Source organism: Chiloscyllium punctatum, chromosome 38 (assembly GCF_047496795.1).
Source record: "Chiloscyllium punctatum isolate Juve2018m chromosome 38, sChiPun1.3, whole genome shotgun sequence".
In the NCBI taxonomy this organism is placed as follows: Eukaryota; Metazoa; Chordata; class Chondrichthyes; order Orectolobiformes; family Hemiscylliidae; genus Chiloscyllium; species Chiloscyllium punctatum.
Genome location: NC_092776.1, coordinates 16,477,169 through 16,498,271, shown reverse-complemented (window position 1 = coordinate 16,498,271; position 21,103 = coordinate 16,477,169). Strand labels below are relative to the sequence as shown.

General features: G+C 42.8%; 1 protein-coding gene across 5 annotated transcripts in view; it reads right to left on the bottom strand.

The window, feature by feature from the left end:
* Positions 1-21,103, bottom strand: part of LOC140463395 (uncharacterized) — an 83,515-nt gene that overhangs the window by 5,650 nt on the left and 56,762 nt on the right. For 4 of the 5 annotated variants that reach the window (XM_072557279.1, XM_072557280.1, XM_072557281.1 and 1 more), the window contains exons 41-55: positions 20,768-20,830; positions 19,947-20,015; positions 18,654-18,785; positions 17,266-17,358; positions 16,537-16,653; positions 15,898-16,002; positions 13,277-13,420; positions 11,662-11,754; positions 11,002-11,130; positions 10,529-10,663; positions 9,260-9,364; positions 5,667-5,780; positions 5,197-5,256; positions 2,926-3,060; positions 947-1,069 (exon numbers count right to left, since the gene is read on the bottom strand). In XM_072557279.1, the coding sequence (XP_072413380.1) occupies positions 947-1,069; positions 2,926-3,060; positions 5,197-5,256; positions 5,667-5,780; positions 9,260-9,364; positions 10,529-10,663; positions 11,002-11,130; positions 11,662-11,754; positions 13,277-13,420; positions 15,898-16,002; positions 16,537-16,653; positions 17,266-17,358; positions 18,654-18,785; positions 19,947-20,015; positions 20,768-20,830 (1,617 nt within the window). The remainder of the gene's footprint in view (positions 1-946; positions 1,070-2,925; positions 3,061-5,196; positions 5,257-5,666; positions 5,781-9,259; positions 9,365-10,528; positions 10,664-11,001; positions 11,131-11,661; positions 11,755-13,276; positions 13,421-15,897; positions 16,003-16,536; positions 16,654-17,265; positions 17,359-18,653; positions 18,786-19,946; positions 20,016-20,767; positions 20,831-21,103) is intronic. The other variant, XM_072557282.1, reaches the window with a different exon arrangement.

The window sequence follows — 21,103 nt, the reverse complement described above, 5'->3', positions numbered from 1 at the left end:
CAGACTGGGCTTTAGACAGTTTAGAAGAGTAAGAGGTGACTTGATTGAATATCCAAGATCCTGAAGGGTCTTGACAGAGTGCCTGTGGAGAGGACGGGAATGGGGGAGTTGTCTTATGAGGAAGGTCAGAGAGGCTAGGATTGTGTCCACTCAAGTTTTGAAAAATAACTGGTGACTTGATTGCAACATTTAAGATCCTGCAGGGTCTGGATGGGGTGAATGTGGAGAGGATGCTTCTTTTATGGGAGAATTTAGAACCAAGGGTTATGATTTTAAAATTATTTAAAATAGAGATGAGGTGAACTCTTTCCTCTCATAGGGTTATGCGTATTTGGAACGCTCTGAGTGAAAAGATGATGGAAGCAGAGTCATTAAATAGTTTGAAGGTAGATGAATAGAGATTAAGCAAGGAGGTGAAAGGTTATCGGGGTATGTGAGAATCCAGATTTGGGTTTACATTCAGATCAGTCACAATCTTATTCAATGACAGAGCAGGCTCAAGGGGCCAAAGGGTTGAGTCTTGCTCTTTGTTCTTATGTATGTAAATATTGTTACATTAAGCTTATTCTATTTGCAGTTTAATTATTTAATTGGGAAACTTGCAACTGGGATGCTTCAACTAAAGTTAGACATTAGAGATACTGACCAACAAAGGTTAGGTTACAGCACAAAAAAGGACCAATCAAGTGATCCGCCCCCACTAGCTCTGTAATAGCAATTCACTTTGTCCCATCTACACTATTTTCCAAAAGCCAAAGCAAAACTATTTTGTTAGTGGCCCCACGACAGTGCGGCATTCCCTCAGTGCTGATCCCACAACAGTGTGGCATTCTCTCAGTGCTGACTCTCTGATAGTGCAGCACTGCCCCCATCACCAGAGAATCTCCTGAATGCTGCAGAGACTCCACCACTGCTGTTATTCCTTAACAAATCACTATGCTGTCACCTTTCAGGTATTCCTCATATGCTGTCCTGTTCCCATTGAAGAATTTCTCCCAATTGTCTTCGAGAACGCCAGATGTCCCAGATTCTCTTGAGCCAGGTGACCTGTACACAGTCCAGCCATTTTCTACAGAAGGACAATGATGGAATTGGTTACAAGGATGGCTTGTAAAACTGTTCACTGGATAATACAATGTGGTGGAAAGCTGATCAGTCCCTTTAACTGTTCTTCAGTGAAGGAGGAGAAAGTGAGAAGAAAGTGTGTTCTTCAGTGAACACAACTTCAAGCCATTTAGGTTTTCTTTTACCTTCAGATAATGATCCAATACCTTCTGAAAGCCATATAATTCTCAATTTATGACATGCTCTTGCAACCATTGCTCCTTGACTTTCAATGGCACTAACATCGCTGAATCCCCAATTAAATGTCAAGAAACAATGGTTAGATTCTCTGTAGTTGCTGATGGTTATTATTTGACACTTGTGTGGTGAGAATGTTACTTGTCACTTATCAGCCTGAGCCTGAATATTGTACAGGTCTTGCTGCATCTGAACCTGGACTGTTTCAGCATCCGAGGATCATGGTGCAGCCATCAGCGAACACCCCATCTCTGACCTGACAATGAAGGAAGAATCACTGATAAAGCAGCTGAAGATACTTGGGCCTTTTTATTATCCAGAGGAACTCCTGCAGGGATGACCTGGAGTTCAGATGACTGACCTCCAACAACCGCAACCATCTACCTTTCTGCCTAGTATGGCTTCAGCCAGTGGAGAGTTTTCCACCAGATTCCCATTGACTCTGGTTTTGTTAGGGCTCTTTGATGCCACAATCAGTCAAATATGGCCTTGATGTCAAGGGTATCACCTCACCTCTGGAGTTTAGCTTTTTTGTCTATGCTGCAACAAAGGCTGCAGGAACTGGTTGGCCCTACAGGAACCCAAACTGAGGGTCAATGAGCAAGACATTTCTGAACATATGCACTTGAAAGCACTGTTGATGACTCTTTCCATAATTTGTTGATGGTCAAGAGCAGACTAATAGAATTTTGCTGGGTTGAATTTATCCTTTTTATGTGTACAGGACATATCTGGGCAATCTTCCATGTTACTAGGTAGATGCCAGTGTTGTAGCTGCACTAAACTTGACTATGGACTTGACGAGTTCTGGAACAAATTTTCAGTGTTACTGCAGAGTAGCACTATCATAGACATATAGCTCTTGCAGTATCCAGTGCCTTCAGCTGTTTCTTGATATCATAAAGTGAATTGAATTTGCTGAAGACTGGTACGTGTAATGCTAATGACGTCAGGAGTAGACCAATCTGGATTATCCACTCAGCTGGTCTGTCTGAAGGTGGATGCTGATACTTTAACTTTGTCTTTTGCACTAAAGTGCTGGAATCCCCATTACTGAGGATGGGGATATTTATCTACCCTCTGCTGGTTGATTAACTGTCCACTGCTATTCTTGGCTAAACTGCAAAACTTTGATCTGGTCTGTTGATTGTGGGTCACTTAGTTCTGTGTATCATTTGGCGCTGAAGGTATTTGGCACATATGTAGACTTGTTTTGTAACTTCACCTAGTTAGCATCCAGTTTTTTGGTATGCCTAGTGCTGTTCCTGGCATGCTATCCTGTGCTCTTCATTTTGAATCAGGGTTGCTCCCTCATTAATGGAATAAACTAGGCCATAAAGTTAAAGATTGTATGGAGTATAATTCTGCTGCCACTGATGAGCCATAGCACCTCATGAATGCCCAATCTTGAATCGCTAGATCTGTTGGAAGTCTATTCCAATTACCTTGGTGATGGTGCCACTTAATTCGATGGAGGTTATTCTCAATGTGAAGAATGGAACTTTGTCTGCACAACAACTGTGTGGTACACACTCTTAATGGATACTGTCATGGTCAATTGCATCAGCAACAGGCATGTCCCCATACAGTGCCAGTAGATTCTGTAAAATTCCTACTTCTCACCTCGGAGGTATTTCTCGTAAGCTGTCCTGTTCCCATTGAATGCATTCTCCCAGTCAAACACAAAACGGCCAGACGCCCCAGGTACCCCTGATGGTTGGGATGAACTATGTGACGTGTGCACACTCCACGTGTTACCTACAAGGAAGACAATAATGAAAGGCTCTTTACTGGATGATATCATATTGTTGTAGTATTGATGACGGTCTGCTTTATAAGAAAGATACAGGTGATTGCTTATTTCTGTCAAAGTTTGTCCTGGGTTACGGCAGCATCCTGAGACACAGGGATGGAAATGTATGATCAAGCATTATGGCCCAAAATTTTCCATAAGTTAATATATCAAAATGTTCCCCATGTTTCCATAAGTTAATATATCAAAATGTTAGACTTACAATTATATGTCTAGGTTTTCACAAATGTTGCCTGACAAGTTGCTGAAAATGATAGCCTATAGGGCAATGAGAACACCAGGGCACCATTTTCTAAATCACTAACAGGATGTAGGTGTCATTGGCTGGGCCAGAATTTATTATCTGTCCCTAGTTGCCCTTGAGAAATGTGATGGTGAGCTGTCTTCTTGAACTGCTGAAGACTATTTGTGTAGGCCATTGTCATCAGCAATCACTCATTCACGAGTATGATTGTCCACCTAGGAAATTCATTTCACAGATCAAACAATGCCATTAGTGAGGGAATTCCAGAATTTTGCCCCAATGACACTGAAAGAAAGGTGATCTATTTTGAATATAAACCAAAGAACTGTGGATGCTGGAGATCTGAAACAAAACAGAAATTCCTTGCGAAACTCAGCAGGTCTGGCAGCATCTTTGGGTAGAAAGCAGAGTTAAACATTTCAAGTCCAGTGATTCTTCATCAGATCTATTTTGAAGTCAGGATGGCGGGTGATTTGGAGGAGAACTTGCAGATGATGCTGTCATGTATCCACTGCTGTTGTCAGTCTAGGTGGTACCATCATGGATTTGGAAGATACTGCCTAAAGGAGCCTTGAATATTGTAAATGGTAAGCACTGCTGCTACTGGTGGGAGTGAACATTTGTGATGTGGTGCCATTCAAGTGGGTTACTTTGTCCTGGATGGTGTCAAACATTTTGAGTGCTATTGGCATTGTACTCATCCAGCCAAGTGGACAGTATTCCATTCACACTCCTGACTTGTGCCTTGTAGATGATGGACAGGTTGTGCAGAAACAAGGGTTACTGCAGGATTCCTAGCCTCTGACCTGCATTTGTACTTTAATGCTAGTCCATTTGTTTTATGTCAATGGTAGCTCTCAGGATGTTGACAATAAGTGATTTAGTGATGTTAGTGCCATTGAAAGTCAAGGGATGATGGTTTTATTCTTTCTTGTTGGAAATGGTCATGCCTAGCCCTTGTTTTGGACAAAAGTTATTTGTCATTTATTCAGCCCAAGTTAGGACCTAAGGAAAACAGAGCAAACAGTTTGTTGCTTGAATCAGGAAGATTAAAGGATCGGGAAAAAATAGCAGAAGGACCAATATGAAGGGTGAATTAGATGGAATTGAGGGATATGGGATCAAGATGTTGAGAATACATTTATATTTAAGAAAGATGTGAAAAAATTGGAAGATGTGGAATAGTTTAGATATTTTCTGGATTGAAAAGATTTGCCATGTGGTTTTTATCAAACGGTGAAGTCAGCAGCTTAGTGTGTGGTAATTACAGAAAACCTGTGACTTTGGAGCTAAGCTTTCAAGTAGATAAGAGTGGGTTTATGGCCCTTAGTTACTGGAAACCTTGATTTTGAAAAGACTATGAGGGTCTCTATGCTAATTGCTTCCCAACAACACTTTCAGACTTAGGTTTTACAAGGTGTTCATAAACACTAGGATTGGAACCTAATCAGGTCCCCAAAAGTCTCTGTTGAGAAAGACAGAGACTTGCAGCTTAGCATTGAGTATTTAAGTCTGTTAAACAAAAACTGAGAAGTTGAACTGTGGCCACTTCCAAACACTTGGATCCAAGTTAATTACAATCAGTGCTGTATATCTTCCAACAGTGTCAGCAATTCAGTGGGCTGTGATTAAGGGATATGGGGAAGAACTGGGACTGAGAGATTCGGGGAGAATTGGGTCAGAAACAGAGATTTTGCACTGACTTTGGTTGGAATCTTTAACCAGTGTTCTCTTCTGCTCCATGAAACTAACTAAAAGATTGATGTATCAGTTCCAGAAAAGTTGTCTAACATGTCTCCATAGATTGTTTGCTGTGTCCAACAATTTAAACACTCACCTCCTTCACCCTGGACATTCCCTTGTCCTTCATTCACCGACCCCAGATCAAATCCATAATCTTAAACAAAAGAAATGAACGATTTGAGTCATGTTTTCCAAGGACAGTGAAATCAGTTTCAAATTCAGGAACTGAGGAATGTGAATAAGAAGAACACTCAAACTCAGAGAGAGGAGATAAAGTTCAGAGTCCTTAACCACTGATTTAGAGAATTCCAGATCCATCACCAACTTATCCCAACTCCCAATGCATCCCTTCTCATCCTCTCTCTCCCATTCTATCTCTGCTTGCATCCCAGCCCCCTTAACAACCCCATCTTCCTCCATTTGCATATGTTTCTTATTCTCAAACTCTTCCATTTCCACTGCTCACACTATTGCTCTCTTTCACACCTGGATATCTCCCTTACAGACACACACTCAGTCTGTGGGACACACACATTCTCTACCAATGCAAATTCATGGTCTTACCTCTCAGGTACTCCTCCAGTTTGGTCTTATTGCTGTCTGTTCCATCTTGCCAGAATACTCTGTGACGTCCAGAACCCCCAATGATGATGGTGCGAGTATCGATCAGGCCATTATCTGAAACAGCAAGAACTAGGTCAGGGTTTGGAGTAAAGCTGCGCTCACTGTGAATGGATTCACAGTGAAAATCAGACACCATCTCCTGATCTCAACAGCAAAGTGGTTCATCTAAGTTCATTCATAGATAAACATTGTGGATTATGTAAAGCTGTGTGCATAATGTTGTCAAATTCCACTGAAAATATCTTGCTTCAAAATATTTGAAAGTTGATTCTCAAATAAGTCAAGGTGAGGCTGAAATTCTCCATCAATCAAAGGGATTCCCATTCTCTATCAGTTTGTGATTATCACATACTAATCCTTTAATGTACAAATTGACAGTAACTGACATCTCATTGGAAACTTGGATTTCATTTCTGAATCGCCTGTGGTTTTTCTTACTGTGGATTTCTTGTTGATTGGTTCTGGAGAATTTGGTGGGATAGTGGTAAAGTCACTGGACTCCTTTTCAAAAGCCCCAGGTTAGTGTTCTGGAGACATAGGTGGAATGGCTTCTAAGATTTGAAAGCAGTAAAAATCTAGAATGAATAATGAATATATAACCAATTTTTGAAAATGCATCTGATTCACTAATATCCTTTAGGGAAGGAAATCTGTCATCCTTTCCTGATAAGCCCTTCATCAGGAATGAGGCTTGTTTGTGGGCTGGGGGGCTGAGAGATAAATGGGAGGGGAGCTGGGTTTGAGGGGAAGATAGCTGAGAATGCGATAGGTAGATGAAGGTGAGGGGGAAGGTGATAGGTCGGAAAGGAGGGTGGAGCGGATAGATGGAAAAGATGATGGACAGTTTAGGAGGGCAGTGCCGAGTTGGAGGTTTGGAACTGGGATAATGTGGGGGAAGGGGAAATGTGCTCCCAAGGCGAAATATGAGGTGTTTGTTCTCTAGGTGTTGTATTGTAAGGGTTCAGTGATGGACGAGGCCCAGGACCTGCACGTCCTTGACAGATTGGGAGGGGCGATGGGGTTGGTTGGTGCACGTGTGTCCCAGAGATGTTCTCTGAAACAATTCGCAAGTAGGCGTCTTGTCTCCCCGATGTAGAGGAGACCATATCGGGTGCAACAGATACAGTAGAAGACAATGGTAAATTTCTGTTAGGTGTGGAAGGATCCTTTGGGACCTTGGATGGAGGTGAGGGGAGTGGTGTGGGCGCAGGTTTTGCACTTGCTGTAGTGGCAGGGGAAGGTGCCGGGAGTGAGGTGTGGTCTGGTGGGGGTCATGGACCTGATGCGGGAGTCACGGAGGAAATGGTCTCTCTGGAATGCTGATAGGGGTGTGGAGGGAAATATATCTATGGTAGTGGGATCCGTTTGTAGGTGGCAGAAGACGATACGATGTATGAGGAGGTTGGTAGGATGGTAAGCGAGGACCCTGCAACCACACAGGATTAATGTGGATTTCAACAGTTTCCTCATTTCTCTTCCCACCACATTATCCCAGTCCCAAGCCTCCAACGTGGCACCACCCTCCTCACCTGTCCATCACCTTTCCCATCTATCTGCTCCACCCTCCTCTCCGACCTATCACCTTCACCCCCACCTTCACCTACTTATCACATTCCCAGCTATCTTCCCCTCCAATCCCACCTCCCCTCCCATTTATCTCTCAGCCCCCACCCCACCCCTGCCCACAAACAAATCTCATTCCTGCTGAAGGGCTAATGCCCGAAGCGTCGACTCTCCTGCTCCTCGGGATGCTGCCTGACCTGCTGTGCTTTACCAGCACCACACTCTCGACCCTTCAGGATTGTGTATGTTTCAATTAAATTGCCTCCAACATTTCTAAATTCCAGAAGATATAAGGCTAACCTGTCTAGCCTTCCTTCATAAGTCAATCCACTCTTTCCATTAATGAATAAAATATGTCTGGACTGATTATACAACATAGGAATTTGGAACAAGACTGGGCTTTTCCCATCCCATAACCTGTTCCACAATTCAGTACAATCATGGCTGATCTGACTGTGGCCTCAACTCTACGTTCCTGCCTAACCCAAAAACCTTTTGACCTCCACGTTACTCAATCATCTATCCACCTCGGTCTTAAAAAATGTTCAATGATGTTATTTCCACAGCTCCTTGAAAGGTGTGCTCCAAAGATCCCAACCTTGTGTCTTCTTCACAAATTACTTTCTTACCTATTTTTCTATCATCAGGAAATTTAGCAACTAATCGTTCGGTCCTTTCATCCAAGTCAGCTGAGAGAAAAGAATCCTCTTCATTTCTGTCTTAAATGGGAAATCCCTAATTATTAAATTAAATGTACTTTCAGAACCTATCCTATCAAGTCCCCTTTGGCTTATTTGTCTCAGTAAATCACCAATCATTTGCTGAAGAAAAAAATGGAAAGAGGGCCTGTCTGTCCAACCTTTCCTCATAAGGTATTGCCCTCATCCCAGCTATCAGTCAAGTGAACCTGCCCTAAACTGCCTTAAATACATTTATAATCTTTCTTAAATAGGGGAACTAAAACTGTACAAGGTTCGAGATGCAATCTCACCAATGTCCTGTACGACTGTAGCAAAACATTCTGATCTTTATGACATTTTCCTTTGGAATAAACAACATAAGTTGGCCTTTTTAATCATTCGTTGTGGCAGTGTATTAACGTTTTATGATTCATGTACCAGCACACCCAGATCTGTTTGTACCTCAGAGTACTTCGGTCTCTCTCTAGTTAAATAACATGCTGCTTTTCTATTCTTCCTGGCAAAGTGAACCAGTTTACTAAATTTCCCACATCCTATCTAACATTTTATTTCTCACCCATTTATCCAATCCTTCTCCCTTTGCAGGCTCCAATGTCTTACTTGCAGCTGACTTTTCATACTATATTTGTATCATCAGCAAAGTTAGCAAATTCAATCCCTTTAAGCAAGCCATTGATACAAACTGTAAATAACTGAAGCCCTAACATGAATAGCGCGATCACTCAACATATCCTGGTCACTGAAAAATGACCCATTTATACCTACTCTCTGCTTTCTATTTGCTAACCAATCCTCGATCCATGTAGTACCTTACCCTCTTATAACAACAAAACAAGCTCTTGTTTTGCTACATGCCTTTGATGTAATTCCTTGCCAAATGCATCTTGGAAATAGAAGTATATTACATCTACTGATTCCCCTTTATTACACATTGCTTTTTACTTCCTCAAAGAACACTAATAAAATAGTCAAACATGATTTCCCTTTCCCAAAACTGTGCTGTCACTGACAAGTCGCATTACGATTTTCTAAATGCTCTCCTATGACCTCCTTAATAATAAATTCTCATACTTTTGATATGACAGGTTACAAGTTAACTGGCCAAGTGTTTGGTTCTTATGCCTTGCTGAATTGTAAAGTTTCTGGTCATCATTTAATGACAATTAAAAAATAAAACACTTGGACAATTTAGGAACATGTTCAGGATCAATTTAACATCAGGCAGATATTGCTGGTAAATACCACAATCTGACTCAGTTAATGACCTACCTTTCATATACTGAGCGAGGCGTGGAGCTACATCAGAATATACAATGTGTCCTGGAGGTCCTGGGGGTCCTGCTGGCCCAGTAATGTATGGTCTCATTCTATCACCTGGAGAGCAGAGGGACTTAGTTAGTAACTACCTAGAGAGAAGTACAGTCATCCAACCCAGTGTCCCAACCCAGAGAGATCCCACCGTAGTTCCACCTAATCCTACTGAGTGCAGCATAAACAGTCAGGACCAAACACTCAAGAGTTCCTGATGGATTTCTTGATATACCAAACCTGTATTACACTGCATATAAAGGGTGTGTTTTTCACTGACAATTTAATAGAGCATTACCTTCACCACATGAATCAAGAGGCAGCTCACCACTGCCTTCTTCAGGGCAATTAGGAATGGACAATAAGTACCTGACAACCAGGAAGGCCCACATCTTGTGAATGAATAAAATCAGTATTTCCCTTGTTTTGAACTTTGAAATGTGTAATAATTCAGGAAGCCTGACTGGAAGGGAACATCGTTTATTGTTGAACACCAAAACAGAGCCACCATGCATGGTGTACATAAGCTAGTCCTAGCCCAGAATGGGGCAATTCTACGCTCAACAAGCTCCAGAAGGAGATTAATTAGCAATTCCTAATGGGCCTTAAAGGGGTTATCACAAAGTGCAAAGGACACATGACAGTAATATTTGTGAATTTACCACAAATCCACAAAGGGATTAAATTAGAACGATAATATAGAATGTGCTCTATCACACAGACATCCTTAAAACAAACAGCATAAGTAACAGAGAACATGAGAGTCTCAATGTCTATTATAAACTGAAAGTCACCATAGTCCCAGAGGATGTTCTCTCATTAGAAAGAGAGAGACAAATCGTGGTGGGTTTAACCTGAGAATCAGCACATCTCAGACAAAAGACAAGGTTGAGAAGACAGGATCTTCATGGTAATCACAACCAGTCCAAGATTTGAACCCCCACATTCAGCATCACTGAGTCATAAATCAGCTATGAACTAACAGAGCTAAACAACCTCTGGTTATTAAAATCAGAACAGGTTCAACTCCAATTCCTTGGAACATGCTCATCACAGGCACAGGATTGGCCTTTAGCTCCAGTTACATTGCATTCCCATTGGATTTCACAGGCACAATATCAGATCTAACCAGATGGGAATCCTCAGTGTCTTAAGTCTCAGCAAGTACAAGGTATGAATTTTCAAAATTAAACTGAAGCCTTGACCAGTGGAACTGAGGTTACCACTTACTTGAGAAATATTCAATAATCTCACTCTTCATTTGCTGCCGATCTTCAGGATATAAACCTCCTCCAGTTCCTGGTGAACCTGGAGGCCCTGGTGGTCCTGGAGGTCCTTGAGGGCCTGCGATGCTATAACCCGAGTCTGGAGATTCACAAAAAGGCATTGCAGTTAGTGGAGAAGATACTGGACTCACACAAATGTAATGGAGAAATGAGGATTCTCAGAGCCACTGTTTAAATCTGAAGGCTGAAGATTTTACAGCACTGCCCACAATTGATCTATTTTGCACGGATTCAGGAATATCCCAGTGTTACTTCAGCAATGGCAGGCCTCTGTATTCCCCAACTGTGAGAGATCCCTGATGTGACCTCACCTGCACGTCTGGGGACTGCAAACTGGCAGGGGCAGTCAAACCTGGAAGACAAATCTCAACCACGATTCAAGAAAACATTTTTCAAAAAGATAACAAAAGAAATTACTTTGAATATAGGAAACGACATCTTCAATGCGGAGGTTTCCACCCCCAAGCCCAGGGGGTCCAGCTGGTCCTGGCAGACCCCGTGGCCCAGGAGGTCCAGGCTGTCCAAGGATCCGCCTAAAGGGAGAGGCTAAAGGAAATAAAATCACAGATTGTTCAAAACAAATGAAAAGCTCAACATAGAACAACAGTTACAAAAACTGTGAACTGTTTCTACATAGACAGTATCCGAGGGATCAGGATGAGCAGCCTATCATTGAGTCAGAATGAGAGTGGGAGGTCCTGGGTTTCAAGCTGGAATAGGATTTGTATGACTGGGGTTCAGGAAGAACTGGAATTCAGTGAGGGTGGGGAATGGGATTTGGGGTTACTGGGATTCGGAGGTGACTGGGATTCAAGGTAGGGGTGTTGGAATTCAGAGGGGGGGGTGGGATTCAAGGGACTGGGTTTTTGGGGCTCTGGAATTTGGGAGACTTGGATTTGGGAGACATATTCTGGGAGTTTGAGATTCAGGGAATTGGTGTCTGGGAGGGATTGGGGTTTGGCAGCTGGGGACTAATGGGCTTCAAGAAAGTGGGGTAGGGGTTGGATGGAGTGGGGTGGTGGTGGTGTTGAATTTTGAAATATATATTTAATTCCAGTATTGAATGGTGATACTTACTCTGTAGAAGAGCCATCAGTTCAGTGCTGGACACAGTGCCTGGTGACCCAGGAGGACCAGGTGGTCCTTGGACCCCAAAACTCATTCCTGAACCTGGTGGGAGGCAGAAACATAAACAACAGTCATTACATCCCCGCTGCACTCAGTACTGATTTACAGTCATAGTTTGGTACAGTGTTGGCCATCTCCACATTATCAATAAAACTGGCTCAGGACATGAATCAAGTCAAGTCTTGCTCTTCTGAGCCAGTGAAAACTCATTTCCCCATCACTGACCAGTGACAATCATCACTGACTAGTGACCAATTGATTAGTGACAACTCACCAATCTCCGTCCCAATTCCATTCGCCCACCTTTGCACCTGATCCTACAACCCCTTCAGTCAAAGGCTACTAACTACTGTCAGTTCCAACATTTTCAATTGACCCTCAGCCTCAATGTCTTTTTGGAGAGAAAGTTCTTGATGTCCATTGCCTCTGTGTGAGGAGATTCTTCCTGACATCACCCTTGAACAATCTGGCTCAGAGTTTTAGGATTCTGTCCTGTGTTCTGTCCACCCACAAAAGTACACAGAATCAACAGAGAATAACTATCAAAGCTTTTAAATCAGCTCAACTACTCCTAGTAAATCATTCCTTATTCTACACACAAGGGAATACAGCCTAGACCATAAGACATAGGAACAGGATTAGGCTGTTCGCTCATCACGTCTGCTCCACCATTCAAACTTTGTCCAACCCCTCCTTCATGTCTTTGTAGTTAGCCTTTACTCAGTTGTAATGCTGTTACATCTGATTCCAGGTTCTCCCTCTCAAACTATAGGGTGATTCTCTCATTGTGGGCACTATTTCCGAAAGTTTCCTTCACCTTAAGCTCCTTAGTCAGGTCTGCTTCATTATACAATTTATATTACACAGGCTATCTAACCTGCCTTCATAATTAAATGCATTCAGCTCCAGGACCATTCTGCTGAACTAATGCTGCTCCCCCTCCAAAGCCAATAACCTCCTTCTGCAATACAGTGCCCAGGAATGAAATCTGTGACTTGGACAGAGGTCTGATCAGAGCTCTGTAAAACTAGAATATCATGGGGGTGGCATGGTGGCACACTAGTTAGCACTGCTGCCTCACAGTGCCAGAGACCCGGGTTCAATTCCTGCCTCAGGTAACTGTCTGTGTGGTGTTTACACATTCTCCCCGGCTCTGTGTGCAGTCCAATGATGTGCAGGTTAGGCGAATTGGCCATGCTAAATTGTCCGTAGTGTTAGGTGAAGAGGTAAATGTAGGAGAATGGGTCTGGGTGGGTTGTTCTTTGGAGGGTCGGTTTGGACTTGTTGGGCTGAAGGGCCTGTTTCCACACTGTAAGTAATCTAATCTAATGTCCTCCCCTTTTATGTTCCAGTCCTTGTCAGATACAGGCCAACATTCCATCAGTCTTTTTGACTGTTCACTGTATCTATCAACCACCTTTCAGTCATTTGTGCACTTGGATATCCAAATCCTTAGCACCTTTCACAGATTTAAGTCTCTTGCTAATTACAAAATATTCCCGTAAGTATTTCCCAGATCTGAAGTCGATGACTTCTCAGTTTCCCATGTCTTCCTGACACTTACTCCTCATATAATCTCGAACACGGGTAGCAATGTCTTCGTAATTGAGCCGAACGGTGGTTGTTCCTTCTGACGATGAATAACCTGGGCGTCCAGGTGGTCCTGGAGGTCCTGGTGGACCCATCAAATATCGCCGAACATTCTCATCTGCAGAGAGCATTGGAATAATCAGTTGCATAGTCAATAAATTATAACTATCAGGAAAGACTGAACAGACTAGGGCTTATTTCTTGAGGCTTGATACAAACATAATGATGAAAGTATTTTTTAAAATTGTTGTATGGGATGTGGGCGTTACTGGCGAGGCCATTGTTTATTGTCCATCCCTGATTGCTCTTGCACTAACTGCCTTGCTTAGCTTTTCAGAGGGGAGGTAAGAGTTGACTACATTGCTGTGGATTGCAGTCACAATAAGGCCAGACCAGATAAGGACAGGCGGTTTCCTTCCCTAAAGAATATTAGTAAACCAGATGGGTTTTTATGACAATAGTTACATGATAGGTTTTAATTGCGGATTTTTATTGATTTAAAAAATCACCAGCTCCCATGCTGGGATTTGGACTCAGGCCCCCAAGTACCTATCCAAGGTCAAATAAAGAGAAACTCAGCAAGTCTAGCAAAATGTGTGGAGAGAGATCCAGAGTTAATATTTCAAATCCAATATGAGTCTTCTACAGAACACACATCTTACACTGGGCCTCTGGATTGCCAGTTCAGTCCAGTGACTTTACCACAATGGTACCACCTCCCCTGGTTTAATAGGGTAAATGGAGAGAATCTGTTTGCATTTGGGGGAGGGAAAACTAAAACTTAGGGACTATCAATATAAAACAAATCTCAAATAAATTCAGCAAAAATGTCTTTACTCAGAAAGTGATGAGAATGAGGAACTTGCTCCATGGTGATGATGGCAAGCGGGAAGAGACCCCATACCAACACAGGAAGTAGTGATTGTAATGACGTCAGCCACGTGGACCTCATGGAATATGAGTTCCCTGATTGGGGCTGTTATTCTGGTCCAGTCAGTAACTCCTGGCTGACAGATAAGAACAGAAGTGTCAGGCATGCTGTTCACTCTGAGAGCTGGCTCTGCTGGAGCTGGATCAGTGTCAAGGACTCTCCACAGTCAATAAAGGGTGACTTGCTGATGGGATACTGGCCTTTATGGAATTATTTCACAAGCCAATTGGATTGAATGGCCTATTTCTGCAGATTCTGGGTAATTTGATGGAGAAAATTGATCTGTAATTAAATACAGAGAATGTGCCCTGTCTGGGGCTCATTAATCCCTGGCATTCTATAGGTGCCCACAGCTGAACAACTGACAATCTGCTAATAACCCCCAACCATCTGCCCATTTGGTAGATGTAAAGAAGAAATGATTAAATATGCAGAGGGATCTGGGTGTGCAGCTCCACAGATCACTAAAGGCGGCGGCGCAGGTAAATAAGGTAGTAAAAAAGGTCTATAGCATGCTTGCCTTCATTGGAAGGAGCATTGAGTATCAGGAGAGACAAGTTATGCTACAGTTTTGTGGAACATTAGACCACACTTGGAATGTTGTGTACAGTTCTGGTCACCACACTACCAGAAGGATGTGGAAGCTTTGGACAGGGTATTGAAAAGGTTTACCAGGATGTGTCCTGGTATGGGGGATTTTAGCTATGAGGAAAGGTTGGATAGACTGGATTTGTTTTCAATGAAATGCTGGAGATTGAGGGGTGGCCTGACAAAAGTTTATAAAATTGTGAATAGCATGGATAGTGTGGAAAGTATGGGGCTTTTTCCCAGGGTGGAGGGGTCAATTACTAGGAGACATAGATAGAGTGTGTGTGTGTGTCTGTGTGTGCGTGCGTGTGTGTGCGCGCGCATGCGTGTGCGCCTGGAACACGCTGCCAGAGGTGGTGAAAGCAGACACAGTAGCAGCATTCAAGAAGCACCTGAACGAATACATGAATAGGAAGGGAATAGAGGGATATAACTGAGGACAGTTTTAGTATGGAAGGGCAAAATGTGTCAGTGTGGGCTTGGAGGCTGAAGGGACTGTTCCTGTGCTGTATTGTTCTTTGTTCTTTAAATAAGCCCACAAAAGAAATTGAGCAAATGGTCCTCAGGACGGGGAAATTGATGTTAAACTTGATGAGCATAACATCATTCCCACCGGATGAGAAACAGCAGCTGACATCCTGGTAGAAGAGTATCTCGTGGTAGGGGGATGGCCTTGGGAGTTTGGTCATTGACCTTTTGCTGAGCTGTCATTGTCAACCCAGGGTCAGAGAAAGACCATTCCCATTCCAATCCATAGTTGGTGAGGAGGTGCTGTGTTCATCTAAAAAATACAGGAGCTTGAAGAGGCCATTCAGCCTCCCAACCTCCATTCATTTATACTGTGCTTGATCTGCATATTTATCATCTCTGTCATTTAAATGTAATTACTGACAATTTGTCAGTCTCTATTTCCCCACCCATCTCCTAAACACCTAAGTGAGACAATCCCCTGCTCATCTTTCTGGATACTGGCAACAGAAACATTTGTTGTTAACACAACCAGTGGGAAAAGACTATGAGAACTATACAGACCTTCAAACCATACCTGCGCACTTAATTACTGAGTTGATGCTTACCCTGGAGCATGACACTGAGATCCCCTGATAGCGAAATAGTTCCTGGGGTACCAGGAACTCCTGGGGGTCCTGGAGGCCCAGGTCGGCCTGACCCAGCTGCCCAACCTGAGGAAAACAGAGATTGGCAAAGAATGAGTGACATGAGAGAGACCTGATGTGTAACCTTATCCTGGCTCCAGGGGCATGCACCTCAGGAAGGTGAGCATCAATATTCTGAGTCCAAGGTGCTGTTGTGGGTCCAATTAGAAAACAGTTTTTGCTGACGCATGAGAGAGTGTGTGGCCTCATCACACTACCCACCAGTTCCAATGGAAGTTGCACTGAGTCTCTTACAATCTGAAGGATTCAACTGGCTAAATCTGGTTGAGAATAAGCAGCTTCAACTCACTGATCAAAACATCACAGAAATACCATTCCTAGTAACAACCCAGTTTCAATGTGTATTCATGCACAATCACAGTCAGCTTACAGACATGCTTACACTCAGTGCACACACAGATACATTCACAATCTTGTGTATAAACACATAGACACACACATAATGCATGCATACACCATCAAAACACACTCAGTGTAAACACACACACAGTATATAAAGACAGTTGCGAATTGAAAGAGCATTCAGAGATTGAGAATTACTTCTGGTATAATCGGTGATGTAAGCCTCCAGCTCTGCCCGACTCATCCCATCCCCTCGTGGGCCAGGAGCTCCGGGAGGTCCCTGGGGACCCCGAAGATATCGCTGAATATCCTCATCTGTAAAAAACAAAGACCAATGAGTAGTAATAACACTCCATACATATTGGCACTATCCCCAACATGGCACCTCCTACACCATCCACACTCCCCACACCATCTCCTGCTATTTTGTTGCTGTCACACACTCCCAGGGTAGATACAGCCTTGGGTACATGCAGAATAAAGCTCCCTCTGCACTGTCCACATCAAGTACTTCTAGGACATGTGCAGTATGAGGTAATTACAGAGTAAAACTCGTCTAAATTATCCCCTTCAAACACTCCTTAGCAGGTACATTATGAGATTAATTACAGAATAAAGTTCCCTTTAGCTGTTACAGTTCTGTGCTGGAGTCAAAGCATGACTATGGTACAGAAGGAAGCTACTCAATCCATCAAATCAACAGCAGCTCTCTGCAGAGGAATTCAGCCATGGTCACTCATCAACACCACAAATTCTAAGCTGATCATTTTACAGAGTGATATTTTGTAGTATGTGTGTGGGGTGGCACAGGCCTTCAGCCCCAGATCCCAGTCTCGTTCCCACCACCAATGTCACATCCATCATCCTATCATCAGCTGGGGAGAGCGTAAGCCTTCACAACTCACTCCCAGCTCACACTGTACTTACTCTGAAGATAGAGATTCAGATCAGCAGTCGACATTGTTCCTGGAGGACCAGGAGGTCCTGGAGGTCCTCTTGCACCGAAACCCACACCTGAACCTGAAAAAAATACATTCATCTGAAAACTGCCCATGTGACCAGTCTTACCCCCAACATGACCACATCCCTCCGGATCTATTTCCTCGATAGCATGAGATATTACTTAACTGCTCTTATGGTTGGAAATGGTCTTCCAGAACTTAAACAGATTTCCAACAAATAAAAATAAAAGGAAGGTACAAGAAAGTTCACAAGAATCACCAGGATCACTGAGGCCATAATGTTTCATTGAACTGATGTCAAAGATTCATCTGATGCTATATCTACTTTATTGTCAATGGAGTGTTTTGGAAAATAGCAAGTGTTTGGTCTTTTATTGGATGACAACTAAAGAAAGAATGTATTGGCGCTAAGAGGGGGTGTAGAGGAGGTTCACTAGGTTGATTCCAGAGTTGAGGGGTTGGCTTATGAGGAGAGACTGAGTAGAACAGAATTATATTCATTGGAATTCAGAAGAATGAGGGGGGAATCTTATAGAAATATATAAAATTATGAAGGGAATACTTCAGATAGATGTAGAGAGGATGTTTCCAGGGGCAGGTGAAACTAGGACAAGAGGGCATAGCATCAAATTAGGGGGAGCTGATTTAGGACTGAATTGAGAAGGAACTTCTTCATGCAGAGGGTTGTGAATCTATGAAATTCCCTGCCCAGGGAAGTAGCCAATGCTACTTCAGTAAATGTTTTTAAGGCTAAGGTAGTGTTTTTTTAACCACAAAGGAATTAAGGGTTATGGTGAGCGGACAGTAAGTGGAGCTGAGGCGATGAAAAGATCAGCCATGATCTTATTAAATAGCGGAGCAGGCTCAAAGGACCAGATGGCCTACTCCTGATCCTAGTTCATATGCTTTTGTAGTCTGGGCGCAGGGAACGCTCATGGTCTGGGAACACACATGCACTCGCTCCTGGGCTAGAAAGTCACTCCCAGGCCGGGGACAGTTCCATGGGCACTGAGCAATGTTAGGGAAGAATTGGTTCTTGTTACTCTTCTGGTGTAGCAGATTTTGAATTACAGTTGGCTATTGCCCAAGGAGTGGCATTACAACCTTGACCAATCTGCCCTCATTCCACTACTGCATCCCTTTCCCTACAGCACCCAAGCATTCCCTGCACTGCCCCCCCCCCCCCCCCAGAACCCTTTGTCTCAGCCAACACCATGAATAAGCAGAAAGCTTCAATTATTGTGGTAGTGATGTCCATCAAAAATAGAACTTGGGATCTTCCTGTACTATTGCACACAGGGGCAAGATGGGAAGAAGATTTTGACCCTCAGCCATAGGACAGGCTAATCTTACTTCTCATGTAGTCAATGACTTTGTTGGAAATTTCTGAATATTCCTGACGTCCGATTGCTCCGCGATCTCCTTTTGGACCGGGTGGACCAGGTGGTCCTGGTGATCCCACAATTGATCGGCGAACACCATCAGCTGAAAGACACCAATCAGAGCGGCTGAAACTCTAGTTACAGGCATTTTACAAGCTTCTCTGAACAATATACACCTCAAGTGTAACACAATCCAGACACAATATGCCTCCAGCGTATGCCTCTCTGTGTAATATAGCCCCACCATACAGTAAACCCCTCTCATACAATATATAAAGTGGTATAATAGGGACCTTTTTTATTTTAAAACCTGAAATCTTTCATGGTTTAAACTTGTTTTAAAACAATGAGAAAGCATTACCACAACGTGGCCACAGTGGTTACCTGAACAAGTTGAGAAAAGCTGAGGAAACCATTTGAAAAAAAAAAGAGTCTGAGCCAAAATTGGCTATTCCTATTTAAATCCTATCTTTATTTACACCTTCCTGAAAATGTCACATACTGGGACACAGGTCATTTGCAGATTATCCAGCTTGTAAAAACAATGATGCCGGAGATGGCAATACATACATAGCTTTTAGGCAAATATCATATGGGAAGGGCAGAAACAAAAAAAAAGTTCCAGCAAGTACTGGAGGATTCTCCTACCTTCCCAGCTGTTTCTCTCAGTCTCTCAATAAACAGAGCATAGTGATAAAGCAAACTGGAGAAACAACTATTCACTGAATTCAAGGAAAATTTAGATTTTGCCGCAGTTGATGACAGGAGACATCCATTAAATCGCCTTGTCCTTGGTGAAGATTCTTGCTGGAGACCTTATGGTACATTGTCCCAAATTGTACATTTTTCACCTTTTTAACCATTCTTCTAAAATATTTTACCTGTATTTGTGCATGCACATTTGATGTTGCATTTTATTATTTTTCTTCAGGATTAATAAATAATACAATTCCTGTTTCTTTTACTCAAGAAAACCTTGTAAGTTGGCCCCTTACTTTTGATCAAGTATAATATAGCTGTGTGCTAAAAAGGAACTAAAATATGACTCGGGGGTGGGGTGGGGGGGGGGGGGGGGGGGGGGGGGGAGTATAAAAAGGGACCTGATTAATCCCTCTTCACATGGGTGTGAGATCAAACAAAAACTATCCAATATCATATACCATCTACACAATACACTCCCCATGATCTTTCCCTATAGAATATACCCTCCCCGGCTCCTCAGTAAGTGTCAGTATAATTCACAGGGATTATAACGAATACTCACTCTGGAGGTATTCCATCACTGTCTGTCTAACGTTAGTCCTGGAGGTCGATCCAGATTCTCCTGGAGGTCCTGTAGAGTGCAGGAGTGGTTAAAGAGGCAGAAAAGCAGGCTGGATGTACTGACTATAGGTCACAGTATGGTACACTGAAATGACTCTAATAGATATCAAGGTAGACAAGCAGGATTCCAGCATCTGCAATTTTTCTGTCTCTAACTAACGATATCAAAGCTTCCTTACATTGAGTCTGCCTATAGGCTTCAGGATGATACACTGGCTCATCACAGATGCTATATTCCCTTTTATTTTAGACTACTTTTCTAATCAACCTGTTCAGTTATGTTAGTACACATCTCTGGTGCAGGTGGGATTTGAATCTGTGCCTCCAAGTCCAGGGGTAGGGACAATGCTACTGTGCCACAAGAGGGTGCCCTCATCAGAGAAGCTAGGAGCTGTGGGGCTCCTATTGAGGCCAGGAATTTTCCCAGGCGAAGTTAAATTTAACACATTCCGATTGTAAGGAGGCACCATAGAGACATTGGCCACTTTAAAGTTTAATTAAAGTTTAACAGTTAACCAACATTCCTTATTAAATGATACATTTTTCATGGCCACACCTCAACCAGAGTCCACGTGCCAACCAATCAGAGCACTCCGCTATAAATGTTGTTTTCCCTTTACTTTGACATTTCTTGCAAATTGTCCTGAAGAGTCTAAGACAAAAATCTTTGGCAAAAGGTGTCTTTTACAGCAGTAGTCTGTACTATGCAACAACTATTCATACTGAGGGGTATGACAAATAATTCCTTCTGACTAATCTCACCTTGTGGTCCTGGTGGGCCAGGAGGTCCAGGGGGTCCTTGAAGGCCTCCTTCAGTTGACGTAACTGGGAATAGATAGATACAGGTAATGAGCACCAAACCATAATTATAACCCATTTGATAATCCCTGTATCCCTTTCAGGCCCCGCATACACTGACTGAGAATTAGCTTTACAACTATAATTTCTCGAGCCCTAACCTTGAAGATTCTGACAATCTTGGAAATGCTCACATCACTGCTTGTAAGGTTTTGTTATGTTCAAATTAACTCTCGTTTCCTGCATTACTATATTTCAGAAGCTGTTAAGCAATACTCTACGACCAAAGATGTTGAAGAA